We start from the raw sequence: 26,582 nt of genomic DNA, 5'->3' as shown, positions 1-26,582 counted from the left end.
TTTTGAAAAATAAAGCTCATTTGTATAAAACAAAAAAAATGAATGAATTAAAATAATATCTTTAAAAATCAAATACAAACAAAATAGTTTTTTTTAGAAAAAAACTTATATTCAAAAAACGCTTGAAAACTTGTGATTCAAGTAATAAGACTGGAATAAAATTATAGAAAATAAATATAAGATAATCACAAAATCAATCTTTATTTTTAGAATGACAAGATATCTAATGACATTAACTTTTTAAACATGTAACCCGAGTCATTAACTAGATCAAAATCATTGCAAATGGAAAACAAATGAAGCTCAATCCGCGATAAACAAATGTCGATGATGAAACTAGAAAAAAAAATTAATTACACAAAAGAATCTAAAAATATTATAATTAAGAGAATGAGGGTGAAGATAAAAAAAAAATAGAGCACAGACAAAAACTTTCAATTAGAGGGTTAAAATTGAAATGAAAAATAAATTTAACAAAATAAAAACAAATCAAAATAATGAGGGTCAAATTAAAAAAAATAATATAAACTTTGATTGAATGGTGAAATTGAAAACCAATCAAATTTTAACAAAAGGGACAAGGAGAAAAATAAAAAAAGGGATAAGAATGAAAAAAATACTAAAAATTATAATTAAAGTACTAAATTGAAAACATTTTTTTTTCTAAAAGGGATAAGAATGAAAATAATAAATCAAAATAATGAGAATTGAAATTGAAATAACAAAAATAAAAAGTAAAATCATGTACTTTTCCTAGCAGGAGAGAGAAAGGAAGCGGAAAAAAAATGATAATTAGCTACAAATCGCTATCATATGTTGTCAGGCATTACACCATAAGAAAAAAGATGTGGTGATGCTTCTAATAACACAATAAAAGTGCATGTTTGGCCACAGGGTGACGTCTCATGTGCCGCCTAAAAAGTACTGATGTCACCTATACACTAATATATAATAAGCACAACACTACAGCTTTCTGAAATAAAAAAAAAATTGAAAATTGAAAATAAATATATCAAAACACCCCTCATTACTCTGGAAATTACAAATAAACTCATATGAAAGGACAAAAACATCTCTAAACACAAAAGGTTATTTTTTGTCTTTTCTAAGGGCAAACACATATTTCTAATGTATTATATAAGGGCAGAATAAAAAAAACTCTTGGTCAACAACTTAATATTTTTTTTTTACCTTGGAGGTAAATATTTTTACTATTTTAAAGTCTTTAGAAAGACTAAAAAACCCTTGAAGAATCAACAATTCTAATTTCTCTTGACTCCAAGGGTAGAAATGTAATTTAAGTGTACAAAAAAATTAGAAAAGATTAAGATACTCCCAAATAATCTTTTAATGACAAATGAACCTCTAGAAAAGACCAAACCACCCTCATCACAAAATCTCCCATTTTTTTCCATCCAATAACAAAATGATAATTTCATTATAGCTATCCACAATAAACTAGAGCTATCCAAGGGCAAAATGATAATTTTACTTACTCCTTGAACATGATAGAATAATTTAGTGTATAACTAGATGCATGTCCAGTACTACGCCATGAGCTAACCTATATTTTTTTCAATGTAAAAAGAATATTAAAGTTATGCAAGCATTTCCAAAAAAGAAAGAAAATTTGAGACTCATGTTATTATTTCAACTGTATTTAATAAACTTGGATAATTTAAATAACTTGAATATAAAATACAATGATAATAAATAAACTGGCAAAAAATTCATAATGACAAAAAAAACATGTTCAATTTGAGACCCTGATCATTGATTTGACTAGGTTCAATAAACTTGATTGATGGAATAATATGATTAAAAAAACCATCAATAGTAAATTAATCATTTTTTTTGTAATAATAATTAACTGTAAAAATGAGTTGCCAAAATAATAATAATGAGGAGAATAAAGAAATGCAAGTTGAAAACTCATCATTAGTTTGTTGTGGACATCCCTTTAGCACAAAAAAGAGTTAATCAAGATGGTTCTGATGCTACAATGAAAGGTTGTATTATAACATCAAAAGAGGCTACACGCATCGTAAGAGAAATGACTTAGAAAGCAAATCAAACATAAAATTATAAAGTGAGCATCTCATACTTATATTTACTTAATTAATTTAATTTAAAAAAAAAGATTCGAGATATCCCTGCTCAATTCCAAACCTAGTGAAAATTCCTATAGAAAGGAAATAAAAAAATAATGAAGTCTAATCTCCAATTAAATAAATATTGATGAATAAAACTTAAAAATGCATGAGCTTAGAAAATGAAAAAAAAACAAGCAGATTCAGGAGAATCTCTTAAACTTGAGTTAATCTCTTAAATTCACAACTCGTGAAATCCTTTATCCAGACTCAATCAATAAGCTCAATTCTCAACCAATTTAATGTTAAAGAATGAAATTTTAAAAAAATCAATTTAAAAAGTTTATCATAGCAGAAAAAATAACTATAAGAGAAAAAATGGAGGATGAAATAGTAAAAAATCAATTTAAAAAACCATCTAAAATAAAATAAATAACAATAAAAAGAATAAGAACTAAATCTGATAAATAAAAATAATTTAAAAGAGGATGAAATTGAAAAAAATCCAATTCTATAAATTAATTTAAATAAAACAAATAGTAATTAAAAGAACATGGACTAAATCAGAAGGAAAACAAATTGAAAGGTTGCTTTAAAAGTTTAGAGGGTCAGGTATAAAAATCAAGGAGGAGAGGGAAAAAAAGACTGAAGGAGCCAATCTAGAGATCCGTTGGCCATACGTGCCCCATAAGCAATCGTTTGATTGTCAAACACCAACGCGTGCGGCACATGTCAATCACTTTGTTTTATTAGTATTAGTATTTATTAAATGACTAAATTACCTTGAAATTAACTTGATTATAACAAAAAAAAAACCATAAAAATATGAAAAAGCTCATGAATGTTAGTCAAGGAATTTTTTTTTCTTAGAAGGGTATTTTAAGTAAGAAAATAAACACATAGATTTGTTTTAATAAAAGCAAAGGCACAAAATAGCAAAAGAACATATTATTGCCATATATAGTATTTTTTGACATGATACAAAGTAAAAACATTATCTCTTTGAAATTGTAGTGTATTATTTTTTTAAAAAGTGATTTTTACTTGAAAATATATTACATTAAAATCATATAATATTTTGACGTGTTAGCCAATTTAATGTTTTTTGAAATTTGTTTTTTTATTTTTAATATCAATACATCAAAATCATAAAAAAAATACTACAAAAAATTAATTTAATATTTTCAAAAAAATATATATTTTTAAAAAGCATATAAAAACAAAGCCATTACACTCCCAAAAATAGTTTTTAATTTTTATTTATTTATTTATTTATTTTTGTTAATGGTAATTGATTTTTTCACTTTAAATTAAAATGTTTTAGTATTTTTTGATTTTTTGATGTAATGATATTAAAAATAAATTAAAAAACAAAAAAAACATTGAATTCAATATATTTTCAAGAGAAAAACAATTTGAAAAACAATTGTTATCATAATACCAAACAAGAAGGCAAAATTAGATGATTATGGTAGCTTATGCTTTTATGGTAGATCAAAGTTAAAATAACATATTTTTTATTTATTTTATATATAAAAACATATCTAACTAAACATATATTTTTTTAAAATCAATTTTTATAAAACTATGTTATAAAAGTTGAGGATCATTACAAATGCTGGGGCAAGTTTACCAACCATGGAGGCCTTTAAGCAATTTGGACTTTTAGTCCTTTAAAGGGGGGAGTAGATGATGCACAACTCCAAGTTGAGGTAGGAGCTTAGACTGTGTTTGGTATTGCGGTAGCTGTTGTGGTTGTGGTTTAAAAAAAGTTGTTTTATAAAAAGTACTTTTAGTTGAGGTTGGTTTGAAAAAATAGATGTTTGGTTAAAACTGTGGTTGAAATTGAGGTTGAAGAAAAAGTAGTTTTAACGTGTTTGGTTAAAAAAATGCTTTTCAAATTGAAGTTATATATATATATATATATATATATATATATATATATATAACTTCAATTTGAAAAGCATTTTTTTAACCAAACACGTTAAAACTACTTTTTCTTCAACCTCAATATATATTAATGATTTTTAACTTAAATATTGTAGATTTAACTACTGTTATTACATCATGAAATAAATAATATTGATATCAAATATTTTTTATTATTCCATTAAACTATATGCAATGTCATTACATACGAAATCTATTCAACAAGGACTATATTTTTCATGGTTTCTTAAGCGCGCAACAACAAAAACTGAATTTTTTAATTTATGTAGTGTTATTAAATAATAAAGATTGTGATATCTTTATTATTGGAATTGCGATCAAATTCCACAAATGTTACGTTATCATGCGATATCTTTCTAATTTATGTAGTGTTATTAAATAATATTAAATACTAATTTTTCGAGTACAACACAATTTTTTTTAAAAAATTTACAATTCATTAAAGTACGAGTAAATTTAATTTACCTTAAACTAATTTTTTTAAAAAAACAAAAAAAATATTGTTCACAATTAACTGCACTAGTGTTGTTCGGAAAAAAAAACTAAACTTTTTTCATTGATTTTTTTTTTTTTAAAAAAAGAAAAAACTGACCATTGCAACAGTGGAGCCATGCTCCACTGTTCCAAAAACTTACCATGAGAAGCAGCAAATGCTGCTTCTCCATTCTTGAGGCTGGGGCAGCAAAAATGAGTAGGCTCTACCAAATAAAATTAGGTTTGTTTCCTTTACCAAATATCAAAATATGTGGTTGCGGGTGAACCTCACCCGTAGCCACAAAACCAAACAGCATCTTAACCAAGTATAAAATATATATTGCATTTCCTTCAACTCTACCGGGCCTTTGCTTAACATGTGTAATAATAATTTTTTTTAAATATTTTTTATTTTAAAAAATATTAAAATAATATTTTTTTATTTTTAAAAAATTATTTTTAACACCAATACAATACATCATCGTAATTTGAAAATACCAAAAAAATATTAATTTAAAATAAAAAAATAATTTTTTTTAAATTTTTTTCAAACAAACAGGCTAATATATCTAAATATCTAAGAAAACCTACAATTACACCCTTGTATCTAGTTTAGGATCTGATTTGATTCAAAATTCTTTTTATGATTTACTATGTAAATTCTAAAATAATATCATTTTAATTTTTTTAAATGAAGCAACATTATTTTAAATAAATAAATAAAATTTTTGTTAAAATAAATAAAATTCTTGAAACAGATCGGGTTGTAACTCAGCTAAGTCATACAAGTTTGATCAAATTAAATATATTCAAGATCTATATATCTTTAAATCACTAAAACTCGCCCTGAACTAAACTCCAAACCCTTAAATTACCAAGTTAATCATTCAGATGTACTAATTGCTGTTTGGTAGAGCGATTAGACCGCATTTAGATTTAATAGAATAAACTAAATCAAACAAGTTCGATCAAATTAAATATATTCAAGAAGATCCATCTTCCAAACCCATATATTATCAAGTTAATTCGGTTCTAACGTAACCATTAGTTAGATATCATTATTCAGTTGTACTAATTGCCGTTTGGTAGAGCGATTATACTGCTTTCGAAAATACTTTCAACTTGAAGCAGAAAGTTTATGATCCATCTAGATCTAGTTATAGTATTTCAAAGTCAAATACAACGAAAAATATATAAATATAAACAGGTACCGTCCTGTACGCATACGTATGTTAAATACTCTATATTAACAGGGAAAACTGCGGAGCTTCTTTAGCTCAACAACGATCACAGTAATGTTATCTTTACTACCCCGAGCCATTGCAAGCTCCGTTAGCACTGCCGCTGCCTCAGCTGCGCGACAACTCTCGCTCACGACTCCCTCCCGGGACGACCCCCTCCTCCTCATCCGGCCACTTAGACATCTCTTTGTGACCCGGCATGCGAATTCGTTGGCGATGACATCCCATAGGCCATCGCTTGCTAGGATGAGGAATTCATCATCTTCTGTTCGTTCAATCACGGTGACATCTGGTTTGGATGATACAAATGGTTTGAGATACTCATCGCCTGCACCAGGATATTAAAGCCTCGTGAGGAAGGATTTATAATAATAATCATAATAAAATCTACAGAGAACAGAAGCAATTAAATAAGCTTTAGACATACCTATGGATCTAGAAGTGGCAAGAACTCCAAGAACACGGTGTCCATTCCAGTTTATAACCCTTCCACCTGCCGCCTCAACCCTCTCCAACTCATCAGGTCTGTCGGGCTTTGCAAAAAAGAGGTGTCAACAGATTGTTCATTAATTCTTATATATTTATATTTTTACAGTAGCAGTGTAATTTACAGATTCTGATTTCATTTTCCTTTTGAAATTTAATATAGGACCTTGAGTTAAGATAAAAAGGTGACCGTCCCATTTGATTATCATAATATTCTATTATTATCAAATGACTTTTACTAACTAATTAAACAACACACAGCACCCTAAAGACAAATTTTATTGAACATTACCTTATGATCAACAGACAATGGCGCAGCAACCCCACTTGTACAAATCACAGCTCTGGAGTCCCCACAATTAGCCACCACAACCTCGTCCTTCCCAACCACCGCAACAACCGCCGTGGACCCAATCATCTTATTCTTCACCACCTCCTCATCCATCCTCCTAAAACAATTTTCCATCAACTCCTCCCACTCCACACCACTAACCCCTTTCTTTCCGAGCTTTCTCTCCATTATCTCCTCCACAATAAGTCCATGCAACCTCTCTTTACAAGCCTCCGCCACAAGAGCCCCACCATGTCCATCATAAACACCAAAAAAATCATACTTCTTTTGACCTCCATTAAAACTCAAAAACCCCAACTCCACCTTCATTGTATCCTCCATTTCTTTCCTCATCCCTATAACCGAAGCTGATCCATAAGACGAAACAAAGTCATCTTCCAAAACAACATCATTTCTCAGCGATGTTAACGACAAAGACTCTTCCTTTGACTCTTCACCATCGTTAGCTTTTGCACCAAAGAATTCTTCTATCTTCTTCTCTTCTTTCTTATCTTCACCCCACAAATTACCACCCTTCCTCTCAGTGCCACCATCCCCGCCGGAGATTGTGACATGGGATATACTATTTTGACACGTGTACCTCATTCGCCGGATTTTTAATCTTCTACTTGATTCATTTCTCGCTGTAAGCTATCTCAAAAAAATCGCCAAGTTGTCGCAACGGACCACAACACGAACAAAAAAGGGAAAAAATCAGTCTTTCTAGTGTTACCAAAACAATCCCCACAAAAAGCAAAACTCAAAGTCTTGGTGCCGACACCTTCATTTGCATGCATGAAAGAAGAAAGCTTTTTAGCAGTACAGAAAGAAAGGCACTTACACCAAAATATAAACAAATTAGCAATGGTGATTAACCAAGGGTGAGGCCATTGATATTTTTTGGTCCACTTGGACACTGCCACATGGGATGTATAAGAGCCGTGGAGGGTGGAGATATTGTAAGAGAGACGTGGAGGGTGGAGATTGAATAAGGAGTACGTGGAGGGTGGATATGTCAGTTCGAGATTCGATGCGGTAGAGAGTGGGACCCAAGAGGGTATCGTGTTGTTTAATTAAAGTAGTGAGAGTTTGGGTTTTGGATGTGTTCGTATCTGACAAGGAAATTTTTAAGACACGTGTTTAATGACGCAGAGTCGCTTGTCCGATGGGCTGCTGCTTTGACTATCAGTGTCGGTTATGAAATTCTGTGTTTATCTTATTGGACGGTTGCTACGTATACGTTAAAATGTTCACGGTGGGTGCGTGTACAATAATCGGAGGCATGTCGTTAGTCGGGAGAAAATTTCAAATTGTACGATATATTAATTTTTATTTAAAAATATATTAAAATAATATTTTTTTATTTTTAAAAATTATTTTTAATATTAACGTATTAAAATAATATAAAAATTTAAAAAAATAATTTAAAATTAAAAAATTAATTTTTTTTTAAAAATCGATTTTGAAACACGAAAACAAATAGAGTGAAAACCGTGATTTTTTAAAAATACACTGTTATTATAATTATAATTTAAAAAATAATTAAATGAGTTAAAAATAAAAGGAAAAAGGGAAAAGAAAATATAACAAGATTCTAAAAATATATTAAAACGTAGTTTATATACATTGTCCAATGGGTGAATAACACATTTTATTTTTATAAGGCATATGCGGTCTTCTTTGATTATCATTGATGATTTTTTTTATATTATTTAATTTATCTCATCAAAACATTTTTAATAATTTTAAAAATAATTTTTAATAATTTTAAAGATGTAATCATCGAGGCTTCGATATTATTTGATATTCTTATTTATTCTTTGTTTCTTTCCTTTTCATTTCTCTCTCTTACCTTTTTATTTTAACAACTCTTTAAAATGTCAACTTTTAAAAAGCTTATATTTTCTTTTATAAAATGGAGTTATTTTTCAAAATCTTTTTTAAGCAGTGCTATTTTTTTAATTTTTTTAAACAATACATTTCAGATATTTTTAATCCATTAAATTTATTTATATAAATGATATTAGAAAAATTATAAATAACTAGTCAAGAAAACACACACATGTATGTATGTATGTATGTATAATTGGATTGATTCTGTAATTCAAATATTTTTTATTACATTTTCCTGAGAATTTATTTTTTAAATAAGTTTGAGATATTTTTGAAAGTGTTAGCTTCTAATTGGAGGCAATTTTCGAAGGATAAATTTTCTACGATACCCTTCAGAAACGTCAAAGGTATTGGTCAAGTAGAACTTATGTATTTTTTTCTAAAATAGTTTATTGTATAAAAGGGATATTAAAAGGAAGTGATTTTAGGATCATGAAAATGTTATAAAAATAATCAATTAAACTATATTTTGATTCGATTATTTATACAATGACATGAAAATACACGCAGAAATTGATGTCTATAGTTCTTTATTTTGAGCCCATCCCTTTACTTTTATTTTTATTTATCTTTTCACATAGGTCGAGATAAAACGTATTGATTATCGCCCTTAATTTTTCTAACCTTTCCCTTTGTTCCTTGTGTGTGTGTGTGTGTGTGTGTGTGTGTGTGTGTGTGTGTGTGTATAGATTCAAATAAAAATACATCAAGTTCCCACTAATATCTATGGCTTCACTACTGCAGTCCAAACATATTTAGACTGAAAATACAATGAAAAATACAATATTATCAATGAGAATATTGGGGGATGTTTACTGTTATTAAACCTTCTTCTAACTTTGTTACTCCTTAAAACGGTCATGTTTTTTTTATTTCTTCATAAGCTCTGCTTATCCATCCATGAAGATTAGCAGTTGAAGAATTTTTATCAAGAACATAACTAGTAAGTTTACAAATCCCAGGCCAGTCAACAAATGGCAAATGGAATCTCCTTGTAGCTTTCTTGAATGAACAAACGTATACTACATTGAGTTGTCAATAACTTTCTGTCAAACAATGTGATTACATTTACCAGTAATCATTGCAGGAGCAGGTTCCATCCTTGAAATGATGAAATCTATTGGCATCCCTTAACACTATTTCTTTCCTTCTGACAATGGAGAAGTATTTGAATGCGGTGTGACAATCTCCACAGACGCGAAGATTTTTGAACACCCTTATAGGTCTTGATGTGGATGTGCTTATAAAACCATATGCAACAGCAATTTTCTCACTGTGCTGGAACAAGTATTGCTCCTTCTGTTCTTCTTCCACATCATGAAGAACAAAATCTGTGCTGGGAATATAGCCTAATTCCTTTATTTTTAAAGCCAATTGATCTAGTTCATCATAAATCTCTTGTGCTTGTGGGTGTGAAGTATCCCCAACATAGAACTTGTGCACCTTGTTTTCCACTTCTATCCAGCTACAACCAGCTTCTTTAGTCAAATTTCTCTCCTTCATTTTCTTTCTGATTTCAGCCACCTCTTCCCACTGACCAGCTGAAGCATGCAAGTTCGAAAGCAGGATATATGCTGCCGGATCATTTGGATCCTGCTCAAGAATCATCTCCGCAGCATGTTTCCCGAGATCCATGTTGCCATGAACTCGGCATGCTCCAAGAAATGTACGGAGGACCAAGGCATCGGCCTTGAAGGGCATCGAGTTAACAAGCTCCATTGCTTCTTCAAGACGTCCTGATCGACCCAATAAATCCACCACACATGCGTAATGTTCCATTCTCGGAACAATCCCATGTTCTACCTTCATTGACTTGAAGTGTTTCAATCCCTCAGAAATCAAACCCACATGACTACAAGCTGATAAAACAGCAATATAGGTGACCTCATTTGGGCTCACACCTGCTTCTAGCATTTTATGGAAGGTTTCCAGAGCTCTTGTTGCAAATCCATGTTTTGCAAACCCTGTGATCATTGATGTCCAGGATATAACATTGCCATCTCCCATCTCATTAAAAACTTGAAAAGCAGCTTCTATATTTCCACACCTAGAGTACATGGAGATCAGAGCATTACAGATGTGAAGGTTTGACTTAAAACCTGATTTCAGTATCCGAGCATGGATTTGCTCGCCCTTACCAATTGCTCCAATGCTAGAAGCTCCACTTAAGAGACTAGCAAACGTGAAAGCATTAACCCCAGTCCCTGTACCCTCAATTTCATTAAACAGTTCAAATGCTTCTTCAGAATTCAAACTCTTGGCATATGCATTAACAATCGTATTATAAGAAACCAAATTCTTCTCAAACAGAACATCAAAGGCTTTCCTAGCATTTTCCATGTTACCACACCGAGAATACATGCTAATAAGAGAATTCCCAACACAATTAATTGACGCAAGCCTCAATTTAACCACAAGTGCATAAACCTGTTCACCAAGCCAAATATCAGAAAGATTTGCACATGCCTTGAGAACGCTAGAAAATGTGAAATGGTTCGGTTTAACTTGTCCCTGAACCATTTCCAAGAAGAGTTCAATTGCTTCCCTATCACATCCTCCACTCTGCACATATCCCGTGATAATTGCAGTCCAAGACATAACATTATGAACTGGCATCCTATCAAACACTTTCCTAGCATCATCGACAGACCCATCTGCCACACACTTTGCATACATATCCACCAAACTACACCCAACACAAACATCCAAATCCAACCCTGACTTCATAACCAAACAATGGAATTGCCTCCCTAGCGACAACAAACCCATTTCAGCACAAGCCGAAACAACCCCACTTAACGTAAACCTATCCGGGACATATCCACTTAGAACCATATCTAAAAACAAACCAACAGCATCTCTTGAAAATCCCAATTGTTGAAACCTAGTTATCATCAAAGTCCAAGTAACCACGTTTCTGTCAGGCATTCTATCAAACACCTTATAAGCAGATTCCAAATCACCATTCCCCTTCACAAACATATCAATCAAAGCACAACCCACACATACATCAGACTCAAAATACCCAGTTTTTAACAAAAACCCAAAAATGATTTCCCCAAGCGAAATGTTCTCTTTGTTCGAACATGCCCGAAAAACCCCTGTAAAACAATACTCATTAGGATAAAGCCCACATTCAAGCATGTTAAAAAAAGCACTAATAGCCTCAAATTCTTTCTCATTATTAGCATAACAAGAAATCAATGCGCTCCATGACACCAAATCTCTCTTATTTCCCATACTTTCAAAGATTTCATGTGCTTGTTGCCAATCACCACATTTTGAGTAGAGACTGATTAAAGAGTTCAAAATGACCGAGTCAAGCTCGAGTCCCGACTGAGTCAAACGATGATGGACGAGGTGACCCAGTTGGTAATTATGTGACCTGATGCAGGATTTGAGGAGGAGAGAGTAAGTGATGAGGTCTGGGTGGGTCCCTTGTTGGGACATTTGATCAAGGGTCGAGATTGCTTTCTGGAGATGACCCGCATTGAGGTGGTGAAACAGACGGTCCTTGAGGGAGTAGAAGCTGCTGCTTTGGGGTTTGAAGGTTGTTGACGATGGAGGTTTTTGGCGGGAAGGGTGGTTAGTGGGTTTTGGAGAAGGTAGAGGGATTTTGGCGGGAGAAGAAGGTAGAGAGAGGCTCATCATTGTTCGTTATGACAATTTGATGTCTGAAGAGGTCCATGTGTTTGGTTATTAACTTATTATGGAGTAAATTCTCTTTTAATCCCTCAGTTTTGAACATTGTTATAAATTAGTCCTTTAACTTTTATAACCATTGTTATTAAACTCAGCCCAACAAATCTACTGTTGTTGAAATTTAATATTATTTTTACCCGACCAGATTCCCTAATGAATACCATAGGCTAGCATAAGGGTTTCCTGTTGTTGAAACTTCCTTTTGAACAAAAACTTTCACCGAAACAGAACTTAATCAATATCGCATGCATCATTGAAGACCTAAACAATCCACGAAATTAATATTATCCGGAGTTTGAATTTAAGAGAAGGCCATGACTTTTTATGAATTCCTAAATTTTAATATGAATAACACTTGTAAGACTCAACTGAAAAGGGTTTTTCATTCTGCAAAAGCTTGCTTTAACATACTATGATCATTTAAATTAAAAAAAATCATGTGCTTTTAAATTTTGTAATGCCCACCTATGGATTTGCATGGTTAGCAAGTAGACTTGCTTCCAAAATGTGTTTTGGTTTGAGTGCTAGATCATGAGGATCTATTTTCCCAGTAAATTTAATTCTAGTATGTGTAAGCTATTTAAGAATAAAGCTTTATACTATCAAAAAATTGATATATGAAGAAAATAGCCTGGCTGTATGGAATTTCTCACCAAAATTTGCCTCAGCATATTCTTATCACCTGCGATACTAAATGCCGATGTTCCTTCAGGATCTGGAGCAGACTTTGGAGGCAATGTTAGGCTTTCTACTCCTTGTTCCAGCATCTCCAGGACTTTGTTCATTGGAGGGCGGTTGTCAGGAATTATTTGTATGCACCATAGCGCGGCGGCGACAACTATCTTCTTTGCTGTTGTCTTCTCCTCCTCTCCTGTTGCATCTCCAAATTCCATGTCTTTTCCTTGCAAAATTTTACTGTAACAAACGTGAAGGAAAGTAAATCTGGATTGAATTTTCTTGTTCGGCCACTTTATTCAACCTCTTTCTTTAGCCTGCCATTTCCATTAACAGCATGCCAAAACTATAAATATCAGCTTTCCGTGAAATACTTCCAACGTTTTAGTAGAAACAAATCTGGTGCTATGTATCTTATTGTTCCTGTTGCTGCAGTCAGAAACAGTACTGTTGCTGCTCGAAGGATACAATTTAGCAAGTCCGAAATCAGAAACTTTCGGAGTGAAATTCTCTCCAAGAAGAACGATCTGTGGCTTGATGTCAAAATGCAGAATCTGCATTTCACAGCCCCGATGAAAATATTCAATCCCACCAGCCACCTCAAGAGAAATCTCATACATTTTTTGCCAACTCAAAAAGGTATTTCCTTTTCGAGATAGAAAACATTTACCGAGAGATCCATTAGGCATGAAGCCATGCACCAAAGGACGCTTTGATCACTCATCACAGAAACCAGCGAGCCTAACATGGTGAATCCTTACTAGAAAAATTAGTATTGAAAGAAAAAAACCAGGAAGATGGAAATAACAAAGAGCGCTTGCGGAACGTTAGATGTCGTCGTTTGAGTGTTTGAATAAAATAGGCACTTAGCCGACTTAGTTAGAAAATAATGAAAATCCTAAAATTATTAGAAAAATAAAAAAAATAAAAAATATCTAGGAAAAATGAAAGAAAATTAAAAACAATATATTCTAGGTTTAATTTTGAGACCTTCCCTACCTGAACTTTAGCTGACATCGCTATAAAACAGAGCCTGTAAAACATTCAGGTAAAATTCAAGTAAGATTCACTGATCAGATATGAAAAGTTATGCATATTTTTATTAGAAAAATCATTTGATGCGTCTGAATTTTTTCTTGGGCTTACACTCATCCATTTAGTTCATAAACATATCTATTAGACGTTTCATGAGATACGAAAAAAAAGAAAAAAGAAAAAAAAAAGACAGATTTAAGAGAAGTAAGATGGTAGAAGTAAGAAGTTGAGAGTTAGAAGAAACTGAGTTGAAGAATAGAGAAAGGAGATGAAAAAGGGCAGAGATTAGAGGGTTGAAAAATCAAGACTAACATTATCTTTTATATTTTAACTTGGAGATTAATCAAGAATAGCATACATGAAAAAAATTAAAAGCATGCAATGCTTGATTGACCTTTTAAGTATAAATGATTAACTAAATAATTATCTTAATTTTTCACTAGTTTCAACAAGCTATGTAATTAGTGAAAAAACTAATTGCTAATATGAATGGCAAAGTTAGATGATAAAGAAAAAGAAAAAAATATAACAAATAAAATGCACATGATTTTTTTTTTGTCTGGCACAAAAGCAATATAAACTACAATCTTAAATGATAAGTGCAAAAATCACCAACATAAAATTAAATGATTTAGGGACCAAATTGCTAAATAATAATGATATATAACTTGGATCACACTTGCTCAAGTTATTGTTTGGGAATGCGGTTGCGGTTGCGGTTGCTTTTTAAAATGCTTTTTACTCGGAAATGTATTAAAATAATATTTTTTATTTTTAAAAAATTATTTTTGATATTAACGCATTAAAATGATCTGAAAATACTAAAAAAATATTAATTTAAAGCAAAGAAAAAAATAAATTTAATTTTTTAAAAAGATATTTTTAAAACACAAAAAGAAACAGAAGAATACTAATACATAAATTTAATTAGTATTATCAACGTAGTTATGTATTAGTTGATCTTACTTTTGCTATTGTTGTTTTTTATCTCACTTTTCTCTCCTCTCTCTGTTTTATTTTTTTCACCATCACTTCTCATTCTTTTGATTTTTTTTATTTTTTATCTGTCACCTTTTTTTTTAAGATAATAAAAAATAAAAAGACAAGAAAATAAAAGTAAAAAGAAAAATTTTAGGAGAAAACACCACTTTCTTCTTGTCTCTCTTTTTCAAACTTTGATGTGCAGATGGAGTCTAGAGAGAGACCACACTAAGGCTGGATCAATTAGGGTGTGCTTTTCCAGTCGGTTTTTAGTGTATGTGTGTGTGTGTGTAGAAAATCTTGATATTGTGCCTGAAGGATATCAACTGTTTTTAAGATCTTTTGCTTTTTAGCATGTAAGCTGATAATTTTTCATATACCACGCAACTAATATAAATACTTGAATTATTAATATAAATTTATCATGTTTCTTGATAATTTTTATATTATTATTTATTATTTATTTATAATTAAATATAATTATTTATTAATATTAAATCTTTAATATGAAAAATTATATATTTATGAATTGATATCTCTCATTTGATTAATGGTATTAGTTGAGTCTTGAGATATAAATACATGTTTGATTATGATATAAACATATGGTATATCAGTTAGAATACTCATGTCAATATGGTTGTGTTTGTCTTATGCACATCTGAAACCCTAAAAAGTCATCAACCTATATGAACTAATCATTTCACAATACGGAGCCTCATACTCATTACATTTTGATTTTTTTATGAGCTTTATTTTATAATATTCTTATTATGGTTTATTTAAGAAACTTTCCCATGAGACCCTAAAGTTATATTTGTATATATATTTATCATTGTTGTATTACCTTGTGTATGTGTATTAAATATTATCTACTCACTAAATTGTTGAACTCACTCTCTTATTATTTATCGTTTTCAGGTTTATAACTTGTTAGCAAGTCGTTTTGTTTTACCTTCAGAATTTGTTTTTTTATTGTAGTTAGTACTTTTTAATTATGTTTAATTAGTGTTCCGCAATTACAAAAATTTATATTTAACTTTTGTATTAAAAAAATCAAATTATATTACGAAATAAATTTTGTATTAATGTTTTGTTAAATAATGATTGAGTTATTTAAAAAGTAAATTTGTATGTAAATTTAGATTCGTTTAGGTATGAGTGTCTAGAGGATGATTTTGTCTATATACTGATCATCATGGATCCGGAAATTGGATCGTGACATGATATCTTATACCAAAATGTATCACATTTCATCATTTCCAGATGAAATCATTAGAGGAAACAATAGTCTTTCTTTGAATTGGACCAGACCAGAGTGTGGATTTTGTGAAGAGCAAGGCAAGTACAATAAATTGAAGGTTAACACTTCCATGCTTGAAACTGAATGTTATGACAAGCCCAAACCAAATAGAGGTATATTCATACTTCCACATTGTATGATAGTTTTGCGGTATGTTATGATTCTTTCAAGTTCCGTCAACTTTACAAGCTAAAAGAAACCATTTCTATTGCAGGAACCACAAGAAAGATTGCGGCTGCTGGTGGGTTGTCTGTGCTTTTCGCTTTTATGCTTTGTTAATATTTTTTTGCCTGTACTAATTGTGTAGAAGACATGGATTCTTGACTAGTAATTTTTTATGCAGTTACAACTATTGGTTTGTTTCTTCTAGTACTATTGGTGGTTGCATTCTACCCCAGATTAAGGCCTGACAAACCACCGAAAGAAAACCAAGAGAGGGTTGAAAGATTTTTGGAGGATTATAAAGCTCTCAAGCCTGCAAGATGTTCATATGCCGATATCAAAAGGATTTCAAATGACTTGAAGGAAACTCTGGGTCTGGGAACTTGGAAAAGTGTTCAAGGGAAAGCTTTCTGTTGAAATCTTTGTTTCTGTGAAGAGCTGTTTCAACACGAAACGGGGACGAGTTCACTGATGAAGTAGGAATAATGGGAAAAACATGTCAGCATTGTTCGTTTAGTTGGCTATTGTGCTGATGATTCAAAAGGGCTCTAGTTTATGAGTACCTTGCAAATGAATCACTAGAGAAATTTTATCTTCAGTTCTTGGAAAGAGTGTTCCTCTTGGTTGGAAGAAGCTTCAGGATTTTTCCCTTAGGCATCGCCAGAGGCATTATTGAGTATCTTCATCAAGGATGTGACCAGAGAATCCTTCATTTTGACATTAAGCCTCAGAATATCCTGCTGGATGAAAAATTGCAATCCAAAAATTTCTGATTTCGGTCTGGCGAAATTATGTTCCAAGGTTCAGAGTGCTGTTTCCATGACTATAGTTCGAGGGACTATGGCCTATATTGCACCTGAAGTTTTCTCTAGGAACTTTGGGAACGTGTGCTATAAGTCTGATGTTCACTGTTTTGGGATGGTATTGCTAGCAATAGTTGGGGGCAGGAAAAATACAGATGATACAGCAGAGAACACTGGCCAAGTATATTTCCCAGAATGGATATACAACTGTTTAGATGGAGGAGAGCTGAGACTCAAGATCCAGGAAGCAGAGGATGCAGAAATTGCAAAGAAACTTGCGATTGTAGGATTTTGGTGCATTCAGTGGCACCCTATGGATCGTCCCTCAATGAAAACTGAAGTTCAAATGTTGGAAGGAGAAGGAAACATATTTGCAATGCCTCAAAATCCTTTTGCCTCTGCAGGTGCAGGGAGAATGAATGCAAATATGGCTAGCAGACAACTTCACCATCACTTGGTTGCGATTCCTGAAGCGGAATGAAGTTTCATACCACGTATAACATTCAGAGATGGAAAGGAAGATCATGATTAAGCCCAGCAATGTAATTTTTCTTCCACTAAAGGTTTCCAAAAGTGTAATTTTGCATGACATACCAGACAATAAATTAATTGCACATATATTTTATTTTTTTACTAAGTTTGATGGGCATCATGGTGAGGCATATGCCGTTTCTTACCTGAAGTCAAGTTAATTGTTATAGGCTGAGCTCTGCAGTGAAAGTAACCTCAACACTAATACACATTAAAAAATTGCTCCAACTAAGAAGAAAGAATACTCAGCAATTTTGAGAGAAAATTCTCTGCCAAGGAATCTCACTATCCTCAGTATGTACATGAGTAAAATTTTTGCAGAAAGCAGGTAAAATTGAGCCTTTACAAATTAGTAATTCAACCAGAGTTTATAAGTAAACTAATTGTGTCATTCGAGTCAAATAGCATAGAAGATGAATGTGTTTCGTCCGTAGAGTAAGTGTAATTCGTAGGTGTTTCATCTGGAAATAGAACAGGTTTTGGAGGAAATTTTAGGTTTTCAACATCTCCTTCAAGCATCTCCACAACTTTGTTCATCGGAGGACGATCAATAGGCTTCATTTGTATGCACCACAGTGCCACAATAATAATCTTCTTTGCCAATTTATTTTCATCTATTGTGGCATCTCCAATTTCAACTCTTCCATCAACAACTTGGTTGTAAACCCATTCAGGGAAGTAGTTTTCACTGTTACTCTCTGTCACCGGATTTGTATTCTGTCTCTTTCCAACCATTTCCATTAACAACATACCAAAACTATAAACATCAGCTTTGTAGGAAACATTACCGATGTTTTTGTAGAACAATTCTGGTGCTATGTATCCTATTGTCCCTCTTGCCGCAGTAAGCATGACAGTGTTGTTATTTGTAGGATATAATTTAGCAAGTCCAAAATCGGAAACTTTTGGAGTGAAATTCTCATCAAGAAGAACATTGTGAGGCTTAATGTCAAAATGTAGAATCTGCATGTCACAACCTCGGTGTAGATATTCGATGCCACGAGCCACTCCCAGAGAAATTTCATACATTTTTTGCCAGCTTAAAGTAGTATTCCCTTGTCGAGATAGAACATATTTGTCAAGTGATCCATTAGGCATGAAATCATATACAAGCGCACGCTTTGATCCCTCAGCACAAAAGCCAATTAATCTCACAACATTAACATGGTGAATCCTTCCAATTGTTGCTACTTCATTGATGAAATCTTGACCATTTGCACTGGACTTGTCCAGCATCTTTACTGCTGCAAGATTTCCACTACGGAGCTTCCCTTTATAGACAGATCCATAGCCTCCTTGACCTAACTTTTCCTTGAAACCATTGGTTATCTTCTTAATATCCGAGTAAGAGTACCTTATAGGTGCAAAGTTATTTTGACTTTGCAAAAATTCTTCAATAATGTCATACATCGATAAATGTCTCCTTAGCCATCTATATACCAAGAATGCGAACACAAATGGACTGCATAGTACAGTTCTTGCAATGATGAGTCCCGCTGTGTAGTAAAAATTTCAGGGAAAAGAAAGTCAGCTGCTATTGGCATCTTTGCCTGCTGGAAAAGATGATTTAAACGTATAATCCAAGGAACGGAAAGGCTCTTACCAATCATCATCAATATAAACCACCAAAGTGCTGTAAGAACAAAATAACATTAATCAGGGAGTCATAATCAGATAGCTGAAACCCAATTACACTATCTTCTAAACCAAATGCAAGCTGAGATAGGCAGGGGCCAGAAACACTGTCCTCATGAATACACACCCTGCCTAACATGATCATATTCTTTGGCTACCTATGCATAGATTCAGAGGCTCCTGCTATTTTTTGGTATTTGTGCAATCTGTTGCTGTAACATCCCGGTTGACGAAACATAACATGCTTAGTAATGGGCATAGCAAATAGTATGGTAATTTGTTTTTTGTTCTAAATTCATTTGGTGGTTATGGAATTTCTACCGAAATTTCGGTGGAATTTCCCCTATAGTTAAGCATGTTATGTTTTGCCAACCGGGATGTTACATTTCAGCATTAGAGCCCTGGTTGGGGTTCTAGGAATGATGTGGTGATAAAACTAAGCATGTTATGTTTCGTCAAGCGGGATGTTATAGTTGCAGCTTCGTTTTGTAATCCATATCTATAAACAATGGCTAGCATCCATTTACCATTCTATCAGGTCCGTATGCATTGTGAACTATTTCCATTTCTAAAATTCACTGCCAAAAATGACCTCTTTAAAGACTACATTTTTATCTACATTATGATGACATCTTGTTGCTAGATAAACATTTTCTGCAGAAATTTTTCATGGTGCTGTGGGGGGAGTGATCAGTGCTAGCTGCTAGGTGTATGCTTATGCAAAGCAGGAGCCAATAATAAAATGGAGAGAGAATCCTTACATATGATTTGGGTGATTATTTGAACAAATATACCTACACATTACGAAAAACAGATAACATCAGCAAAAAAATAGGGAAGATAAATCTATAACAGAACAAGAGTGCTGCGATTTTAAACGAAAATGGAATAATTTATGACCAAGTGGCTCAGTTGGTGCCATTAACTCTACCAAGATGGTGTTTGATAAAAACAAGGTTAGTATTGTCACATATGCAAGGAATTCAAAGTTTCAGCTGAGCTATGATTTTTCTTGAAAACAAAGGGATCCGCACAAGGTAAAACAAGACAGTAATCGCTTACTTTCTGTGGAACAGTGCAAACCTTCGCTTGAGAGGTAGCACTTTTCTTTTCCTTTGCAAATTCCACAGAATACTTCTTTCCACCAAAGCTCAAATCCATAGACAAGTCTATTGTGGATGTCCATGTAGGAAATGTTTCTGTAATCTTTTATCGGCAACGATGACCTAGCAATCAGCTCCACTTTGCACAAGTTCTCCACATATGACAAATTGGCCTCAATTAGAACATAAGAATTTGTTCCATTGATGCAAGGAGCAGTGTCCATATAAAGAGGAGACTTCACCGGATTCGCACACTTCATGAACATCATTACCTTCTGTGATTCATTACTGGGTGACCAAAAAGAGGTTCGCCAATCAAAAGGGTCTCTGTAACTGAAGTTACTTCCTGTCAAAGAATGCTGAGGGAGAGAGGAGCAGTTACCCTTATTAACATTGGAATCAACAACTCTAATTGTGGAGTTATTGTAATTAATGGACTGTACAAGGTATCTTCCTGAATACATGTACAGGACTGTCTGATTGTTCTCACACGATAGCTCGTAGAAAGAGAAACCACAGTTTGGTGGATCCCCTTTTAGCCTAAAAGGCAAGCTGATGTTATGGAGACTGCCACAAGAAGAAGGAGCACAAACATGATCAGTCTGTGATGTGCAAGTTTGGACTTGGATACAGATGATGAGAGAGAGAAGAAGAGCTGTGCCTGTGTAACTAGCAAGGAGGATCTTTGTTGCAGACATCTCAAGAAAGTCAGAGGTACTGCAATTACAAGGGCATGAAAGGTGTTGATAATGTAAAAGCAAGGGCACCCCTTGGGATCTCAGAGCATCTATATATATATATATATATATATATATATATATATATATATATATATATATATATATTATTTAATTTTTCTTTAATTTACATGTTTTAAAAAATTACTAAACAAAAAATTATTTTACTTTTTTTATATAAAAATATTATTCTCACTAATCTTATAAAAATACTAAAATACTATTTATTGAATATTGTTTTTCTTTCATTATTTTTTTTATTTTTTTAAAATTTATATTTTTTATAAAATTATTTGATTAGTTATAGATTTGACGAGTTTATCCAGTTAACTCGTGTTATTTTTTTGTTTTTTAATTAATATTTTTTTAATTTTATTATTTAATATTATATTAATTAAAAATAACCCAAGTTATTTTTAAATTTATCAAATTAATTAAATCATATTAAATTATTTAAATAATTATATATTTAAATACAATAAGCTTTTCTAAAAGACTATTTGGTATTGGAATATACATTAAAAAAAATATTTACACTGTTCATAGTCATATTATCAAATGTGATGTCAGCCATATGCACGAATTGATTCAAACTTGACTTAGTTTTATTTTTTATTTTCCATTTGGTTCATAAACAATGGACTATATTCCCTGGTTTGGAAAGGTATCCATTTATTTAAAAAAGAAAAAAGAAAAAAGAAAAAAAAGCATATGGATATTGCATTTTAAAATGCTATCGGAGTCCCTTTCAAAATTATTGGGATTTCCTGCATATGGGCAGCGTCAGCTTATGCATCTTTAAGAACAAAAACAAAAAATCCATATTCATAAAGAAAATCATACATGAGAGTTGTGGAAAATGCAAAGGTGACAAATTTGACTTCACTTTCCCCCACCCTTTTCTTTAATGTATCCATGTTTGACTTCTTCTTAGCAGTTCCCCATCACGACATTCACTGCTCCAAGAAAAAACAATGGTATCCGCTGCATCTGTGTGCGCACCACAAAGCTACAATAATCATTTTCATTGCTGTTTTCTTTTCATCTTCTGCTGCATCTCCAATTTCAAGTATTTCTTCAACAATTTGGTTATAAACCCAAGAGGGAAAATAGCTTTCACTGGAACTCTCTGCCACTGGATTAGTGTTATTTCTTTTGCCAGCCACTTCCAAGAACAACATTCCAAAACTATAAACATCAGCTTTATATGAAACACTGACGATGTTTTTGTAGAACAATTCCGGTGCAATATATCCTATTGTGCCTCTTGCTGCAGTAAGAGTGACAGTACTGTAGTTTGTAGGATACAATTTAGCAAGTCCAAAATCAGAGACTTTTGGAGTGAAATTCTCATCAAGAAAAATATTTTGATGCTAGATGTCAAAATATAGAATCTGCATGTCACAATCTCGGTATAGATATTCGATGCCACGAGCCACTTCTAAAGAAATTTCTTACATTTTTTTCAGCTTAAAGTAGTATTCCCTTGTCGAGATAGAACATATTTGTCAAGTGACCCATTAGGCATGAAATCATATACAAGCGCACGATTTGATTCCTCAGCACAAAAGCCAGTAAATCTTACCACATTACCATGGTGAATCCTTCCAATTGTTACTACTTCATTGATGAAATCTTGGCCATTTCCACTGGACTTGCCCAACATTTTCACTTCTGCAAGACTTCCACTACGAAGCTTCCCTTCGTAGACAGATCCATAGCCTCCTTGACCCAGCTTGTTCTTAAAGCCATTGGTTCTTTTCTTAATTTCTGAGTAAGAGCATCTTATTGGTCTGAAGCTATTCTGATGTTGCAGAAATTCTTCGATATTCTGGTACATTGGTGTATGCCTCCTTCGCCATGTGTAAATCAAAAAAGCAAACACAAATGGACAGAAAAAAATTTCCCTTCCAACAATTAGTGCCCCTGTGCAGTAAAACTATTAGGGAAATGATTTCAGTTGCTGTTGGCATCCTTGACAACCTGGAAATTATGCGATCAAAAGAATATATGCATTCAAATATAAAAAATTTAAGTACTTACCAATGAGCATCATTGTGAACCAACGTTCTACTGCATCAACAGGAAAATAATTAGGTTGGTTAGATATATTAAGTTGAAAGCTAGCATATTTTCCCTACCCCATTCTACTACCATCTAAAACAAATGACCGGATAGAGAAGCCAGGGATAGAAACTTTTTTCAGTTTAGGATTGAAGCTTTGTTGTTGTTTTGTTGTATTTTATAGTATCTTGCTTTTAGATAAACATGATCATTGCAGTTGCAACTCTTAATTATGCTGTGAGTATTTTAGGATAGATGAATCTTGATTTTACTTTTTCGTGAAAAAAAAAAGAAGTAAAATGGATGGCTCTGTTCGATTATGCTGCCAATGATATCTGTAATAGATGACAGTACAGTAAAATCAGCGAATCTCACATGCAGATCATACTAGATCAGAGAAATTCTCACAAGAAAATTATTGAAGAGATAGTTGTCCCTACCTTTTGAGGGGCATGGAAAACGTTGGCCTGGAAGGCAGCACCTTTCTTCTCCTCTGCAAACTACACAGTAAATTTCATTTCAGGAGAGCTCGAATCCGTAAGCTAGCCTGTTGTGGATGTCCATGTAGGAAATGTTTCTGTAATCTTTTATCGGCATTGATGATATAGCAATCAGCTCCACTTTGCACAAGTTCTCCACATATGTGATATTGCTCTTAATTAGAACATAAGAACACGTTCCATTAATGCAAGGAGCAGTGTTCACATAAAAAGGAGACTTCACTGGATTTGCACACTTCATGAATATCATTAGCATCTGTGATTCTTCAACGAATGAAGATTAAGAAAAAGGCGGGTTATAAGGGTCTCCATAGTTGAAGTTGGTTATGGTCAAAGGATGCTGAGGGAGAGAGGAGCAGTTGTCCTTATTAACACCGGCATCCATAACTCTTATTGTGGACTTGTTGTAATTGATTGACTGTAGAAGGTATTTCCCCGAATACAAGTGCAGGAATGTTTGATTTTTCTCTCAAGCTAGCTCATAGAAAGAGTAACCACAGCCTGGTGCCAGAAAGGTGAGCTTACATTTCGGATATTGCCACAGGAAGAAGGAGCACAACGGTGACTAGTCTGTGCAGTGCCAGTCTGGACTTGGAAACTTATGACTATCTGCAGAGAGAGTGAGAGGCTCTGCGATCTTTGATGCATGTGTAAAACCTGTCCATAGTTTCTTTGAACATACCAATTCTTCACCCTATGTATAAGAACATAAGATAATTTCAACAAAACAATAAACTCTGTAATTTTAATGTAACACTTTACTTACCATGTATCTATAATCATCAAAATCCATGATCTACGACCCTGTCACAAATCATATATCATCATTAGGCTCCAATAAACTCTGTAATTTATCTGTGAGTACTAATCCATAAATATGATTTGCTCATGTAGACCCAATTGAATGTCAATCATTGATTTTAAGAACCAAATCATGACATTTCAAACTCCAATGACTAGAATGTATCATTATAAACTTACAGGGACCATTGATGATTTTTACACATCATCTTCCTCAAATTTCATGCAAATCCCTTCGTTCAATAATAGTAACAAAGTCAAATCAAAGATCATAACAACAACAACGATCCTCTTACTTCTAAATTCATATAAAACCATTAAATTTCCAAAAATTTCTAAAAGAACATTAATGCAGACAAAGTATAAGCATATATGAACTTTAAGAATGACAAGAGTGGAGTTTGTTCAAACCTTCAACCCTACATCCCTTGTTGGTTTGGAAAGGTGAGAGACCCCCTTCAAGAATTCTGATGGGGAACCCTTTTGCATATGGCCAACATTAGATCATGGCATTTCACGTTTGCTTAATATGTCCTGTAACTAATTAGTGAGTTACACATGGTATTATTATATTCATATAAATACATATTTATTATTAACAAAATCTTAATTTATTTTTAGTATTCATATAATATTATATAAATAAATTTAGAATAAAGATAAGTTCACGAGTCAAAAGTATTTTGTAAAGAAAATTATAAAATTATTATAATTATGATATTCATATTGCATCAAAGCATTGTTTCTAAAATGTTCATGGTTTATGCTTTCTTAAATACTAGATATTTATTAGAGCCGTAAAAACTAGTACATATTATGTTCTTTTTTTATGAAAAGAAACAGTTATTCTCATAAGTTAAGGTATAAGGGATACTTCGAATTAATATGTAAGTGTTTGTCACAAGACATGTAAACTGGACTAATCTATATGAGAATTCTATATGGAAAGATCACCTATATCTATAGAAAGACTCATGTGACGGTACGTTGTGTAAATAATTCTTAGACTTGAGATCATTAAGTCATTTTATATAGAGAATATTATATTTTGATCATGTTACATGTTATTTTAATTGAGGGAATGAAAGAACAGACATTGGGTATAGCATAAATTATATGAAGGTATTTGAATGATTAAGAGATGATTCATAATCCTAAATTAATTAGAAAAAATGTTCATCTGTTCTCAAATAATATTGACTGAGAAATCCTTGATCAAAGTGGAATGAGATTTTAAAAGAGTTTCAAATCTTATTCAAACGATCAATAACTATTATGTATAAAACAAACATGGTTTAACATGACAAATATACTCTTTGCTTTAATGTTAAATCGAAACATTATTGATGAAAGAATATTAATTACACTAAGAAATCAGTCACTATAAAGGTTAAGTCAAACCACTAATGATTTTTCTAATATTTGAAGGATCATGACACATTGCTAGACGATGCACTTAATCTTCAAATATAAATTAATCAATTGTTTAATTGTTAATAAATTAAATTGTTTAATTCATTTAATTCTATTTAATTATAATTATAATTATAATTATAATTATAATTATAATTTGGACCAACATATTATAAATTTAATGGATTGCGCATATTAAGAATTATTAGTCATAAATTAAATTGGGATAATTTAATTAAGTATGACTTGATTAAAATATATTTTAAAATTAAGGACTAGAATATAATTAATGCATGAATTATATATCTAGACCTAGAAAAATCAAGTAAGGACTTGATTGAGTTAATTTTTAAATTATCTTAAATTAATATATAAATATTATTCATGTGAAAAATTGATATTTTATCATTTTATAGGATCTTTTTATTTTCCTATAAATAGTGAGTTATGCCTCTTATTTTTAAGAGTTATTGTATGTTAGATAGAAAAATTACAAAAATATAGAATTAGAGTTAGCACTTTTGGCATAGCAATCTCTCTTTTCTAAATAAGAATTTAAAAGATTTCTCACGGGTAGTTTGTGTGAATTACCGTTGAAAGCCGGACAATTGATCGACTTGTGGTTTGTGACAATCCAACCTTTAAAAAATTATTTAATGCCAAAAAAAATCA

At 32.1% G+C, this 26,582-nt stretch overlaps 3 protein-coding genes and 2 pseudogenes across 3 annotated transcripts; 1 reads left to right on the top strand and 4 right to left on the bottom strand.

The window, feature by feature from the left end:
- Positions 1 to 5,617: 5,617 nt before the first annotated feature.
- On the bottom strand, positions 5,618 to 7,442 carry LOC133676323 (protein phosphatase 2C 51-like). Its single transcript, XM_062097985.1, has 3 exons — positions 6,534 to 7,442; positions 6,183 to 6,288; positions 5,618 to 6,083 (listed from the first exon to the last, which is right to left on the bottom strand). Exons 1-3 carry the CDS (start codon positions 7,176 to 7,178, stop codon positions 5,761 to 5,763), a joined length of 1,074 nt encoding a protein of 357 aa, XP_061953969.1. The 5' UTR covers positions 7,179 to 7,442; the 3' UTR covers positions 5,618 to 5,760.
- Positions 7,443 to 9,232: 1,790 nt separating this feature from the next.
- On the bottom strand, positions 9,233 to 12,126 carry LOC133675567 (pentatricopeptide repeat-containing protein At3g49170, chloroplastic). Its single transcript, XM_062096989.1, has one exon. The coding sequence runs from the start codon at positions 12,114 to 12,116 to the stop codon at positions 9,534 to 9,536; it is 2,583 nt and encodes an 860-aa protein (XP_061952973.1). The 5' UTR covers positions 12,117 to 12,126; the 3' UTR covers positions 9,233 to 9,533.
- Positions 12,127 to 16,081: 3,955 nt separating this feature from the next.
- Positions 16,082 to 17,607, top strand: LOC133675993 (rust resistance kinase Lr10-like; annotated as a pseudogene).
- Positions 17,608 to 17,868: 261 nt separating this feature from the next.
- LOC133675178 (rust resistance kinase Lr10-like) lies at positions 17,869 to 21,152 on the bottom strand. Its single transcript, XM_062096468.1, has 4 exons — positions 20,355 to 21,152; positions 20,054 to 20,086; positions 19,261 to 19,290; positions 17,869 to 19,153 (listed from the first exon to the last, which is right to left on the bottom strand). Exons 1-4 carry the CDS (start codon positions 21,091 to 21,093, stop codon positions 18,015 to 18,017), a joined length of 1,941 nt encoding a protein of 646 aa, XP_061952452.1. The 5' UTR covers positions 21,094 to 21,152; the 3' UTR covers positions 17,869 to 18,014.
- A 572-nt stretch (positions 21,153 to 21,724) lies between these two features.
- LOC133675184 (rust resistance kinase Lr10-like) lies at positions 21,725 to 24,349 on the bottom strand (annotated as a pseudogene).
- Between the last annotated feature and the right edge of the window lie 2,233 nt (positions 24,350 to 26,582).

Source organism: Populus nigra, chromosome 16 (assembly GCF_951802175.1).
Source record: "Populus nigra chromosome 16, ddPopNigr1.1, whole genome shotgun sequence".
Taxonomy (NCBI): domain Eukaryota; kingdom Viridiplantae; phylum Streptophyta; class Magnoliopsida; order Malpighiales; family Salicaceae; genus Populus; species Populus nigra.
Note: the sequence above shows the minus strand (reverse complement) of the source record. Positions and strands in the feature narration are given on the sequence as shown.

What these genes read in the sequence shown, in the direction of transcription:
- LOC133676323 (XM_062097985.1), bottom strand. Translation starts at nt 7,178, where the DNA reads ATGAGGTACACGTGTCAAAATAGTATATCCCATGTCACAATCTCCGGC. An exon ending in CATTGTCTGTTGATCATAAG is followed by an intron (nt 6,289 to 6,533) that starts GTAATGTTCAAT and finishes TTTTTTGCAAAG; the next exon opens with CCCGACAGACCTGATGAGTT. An exon ending in TGCCACTTCTAGATCCATAG is followed by an intron (nt 6,084 to 6,182) that starts GTATGTCTAAAG and finishes ATCCTGGTGCAG; the next exon opens with GCGATGAGTATCTCAAACCA.
- LOC133675567 (XM_062096989.1), bottom strand. Translation starts at nt 12,116, where the DNA reads ATGATGAGCCTCTCTCTACCTTCTTCTCCCGCCAAAATCCCTCTACCT.
- LOC133675178 (XM_062096468.1), bottom strand. Translation starts at nt 21,093, where the DNA reads ATGTCTGCAACAAAGATCCTCCTTGCTAGTTACACAGGCACAGCTCTT. An exon ending in TTTGCACTGTTCCACAGAAA is followed by an intron (nt 20,087 to 20,354) that starts GTAAGCGATTAC and finishes CGTAATGTGTAG; the next exon opens with GTATATTTGTTCAAATAATC. An exon ending in GTTTATATTGATGATGATTG is followed by an intron (nt 19,154 to 19,260) that starts GTAAGAGCCTTT and finishes TTTACTACACAG; the next exon opens with CGGGACTCATCATTGCAAGA.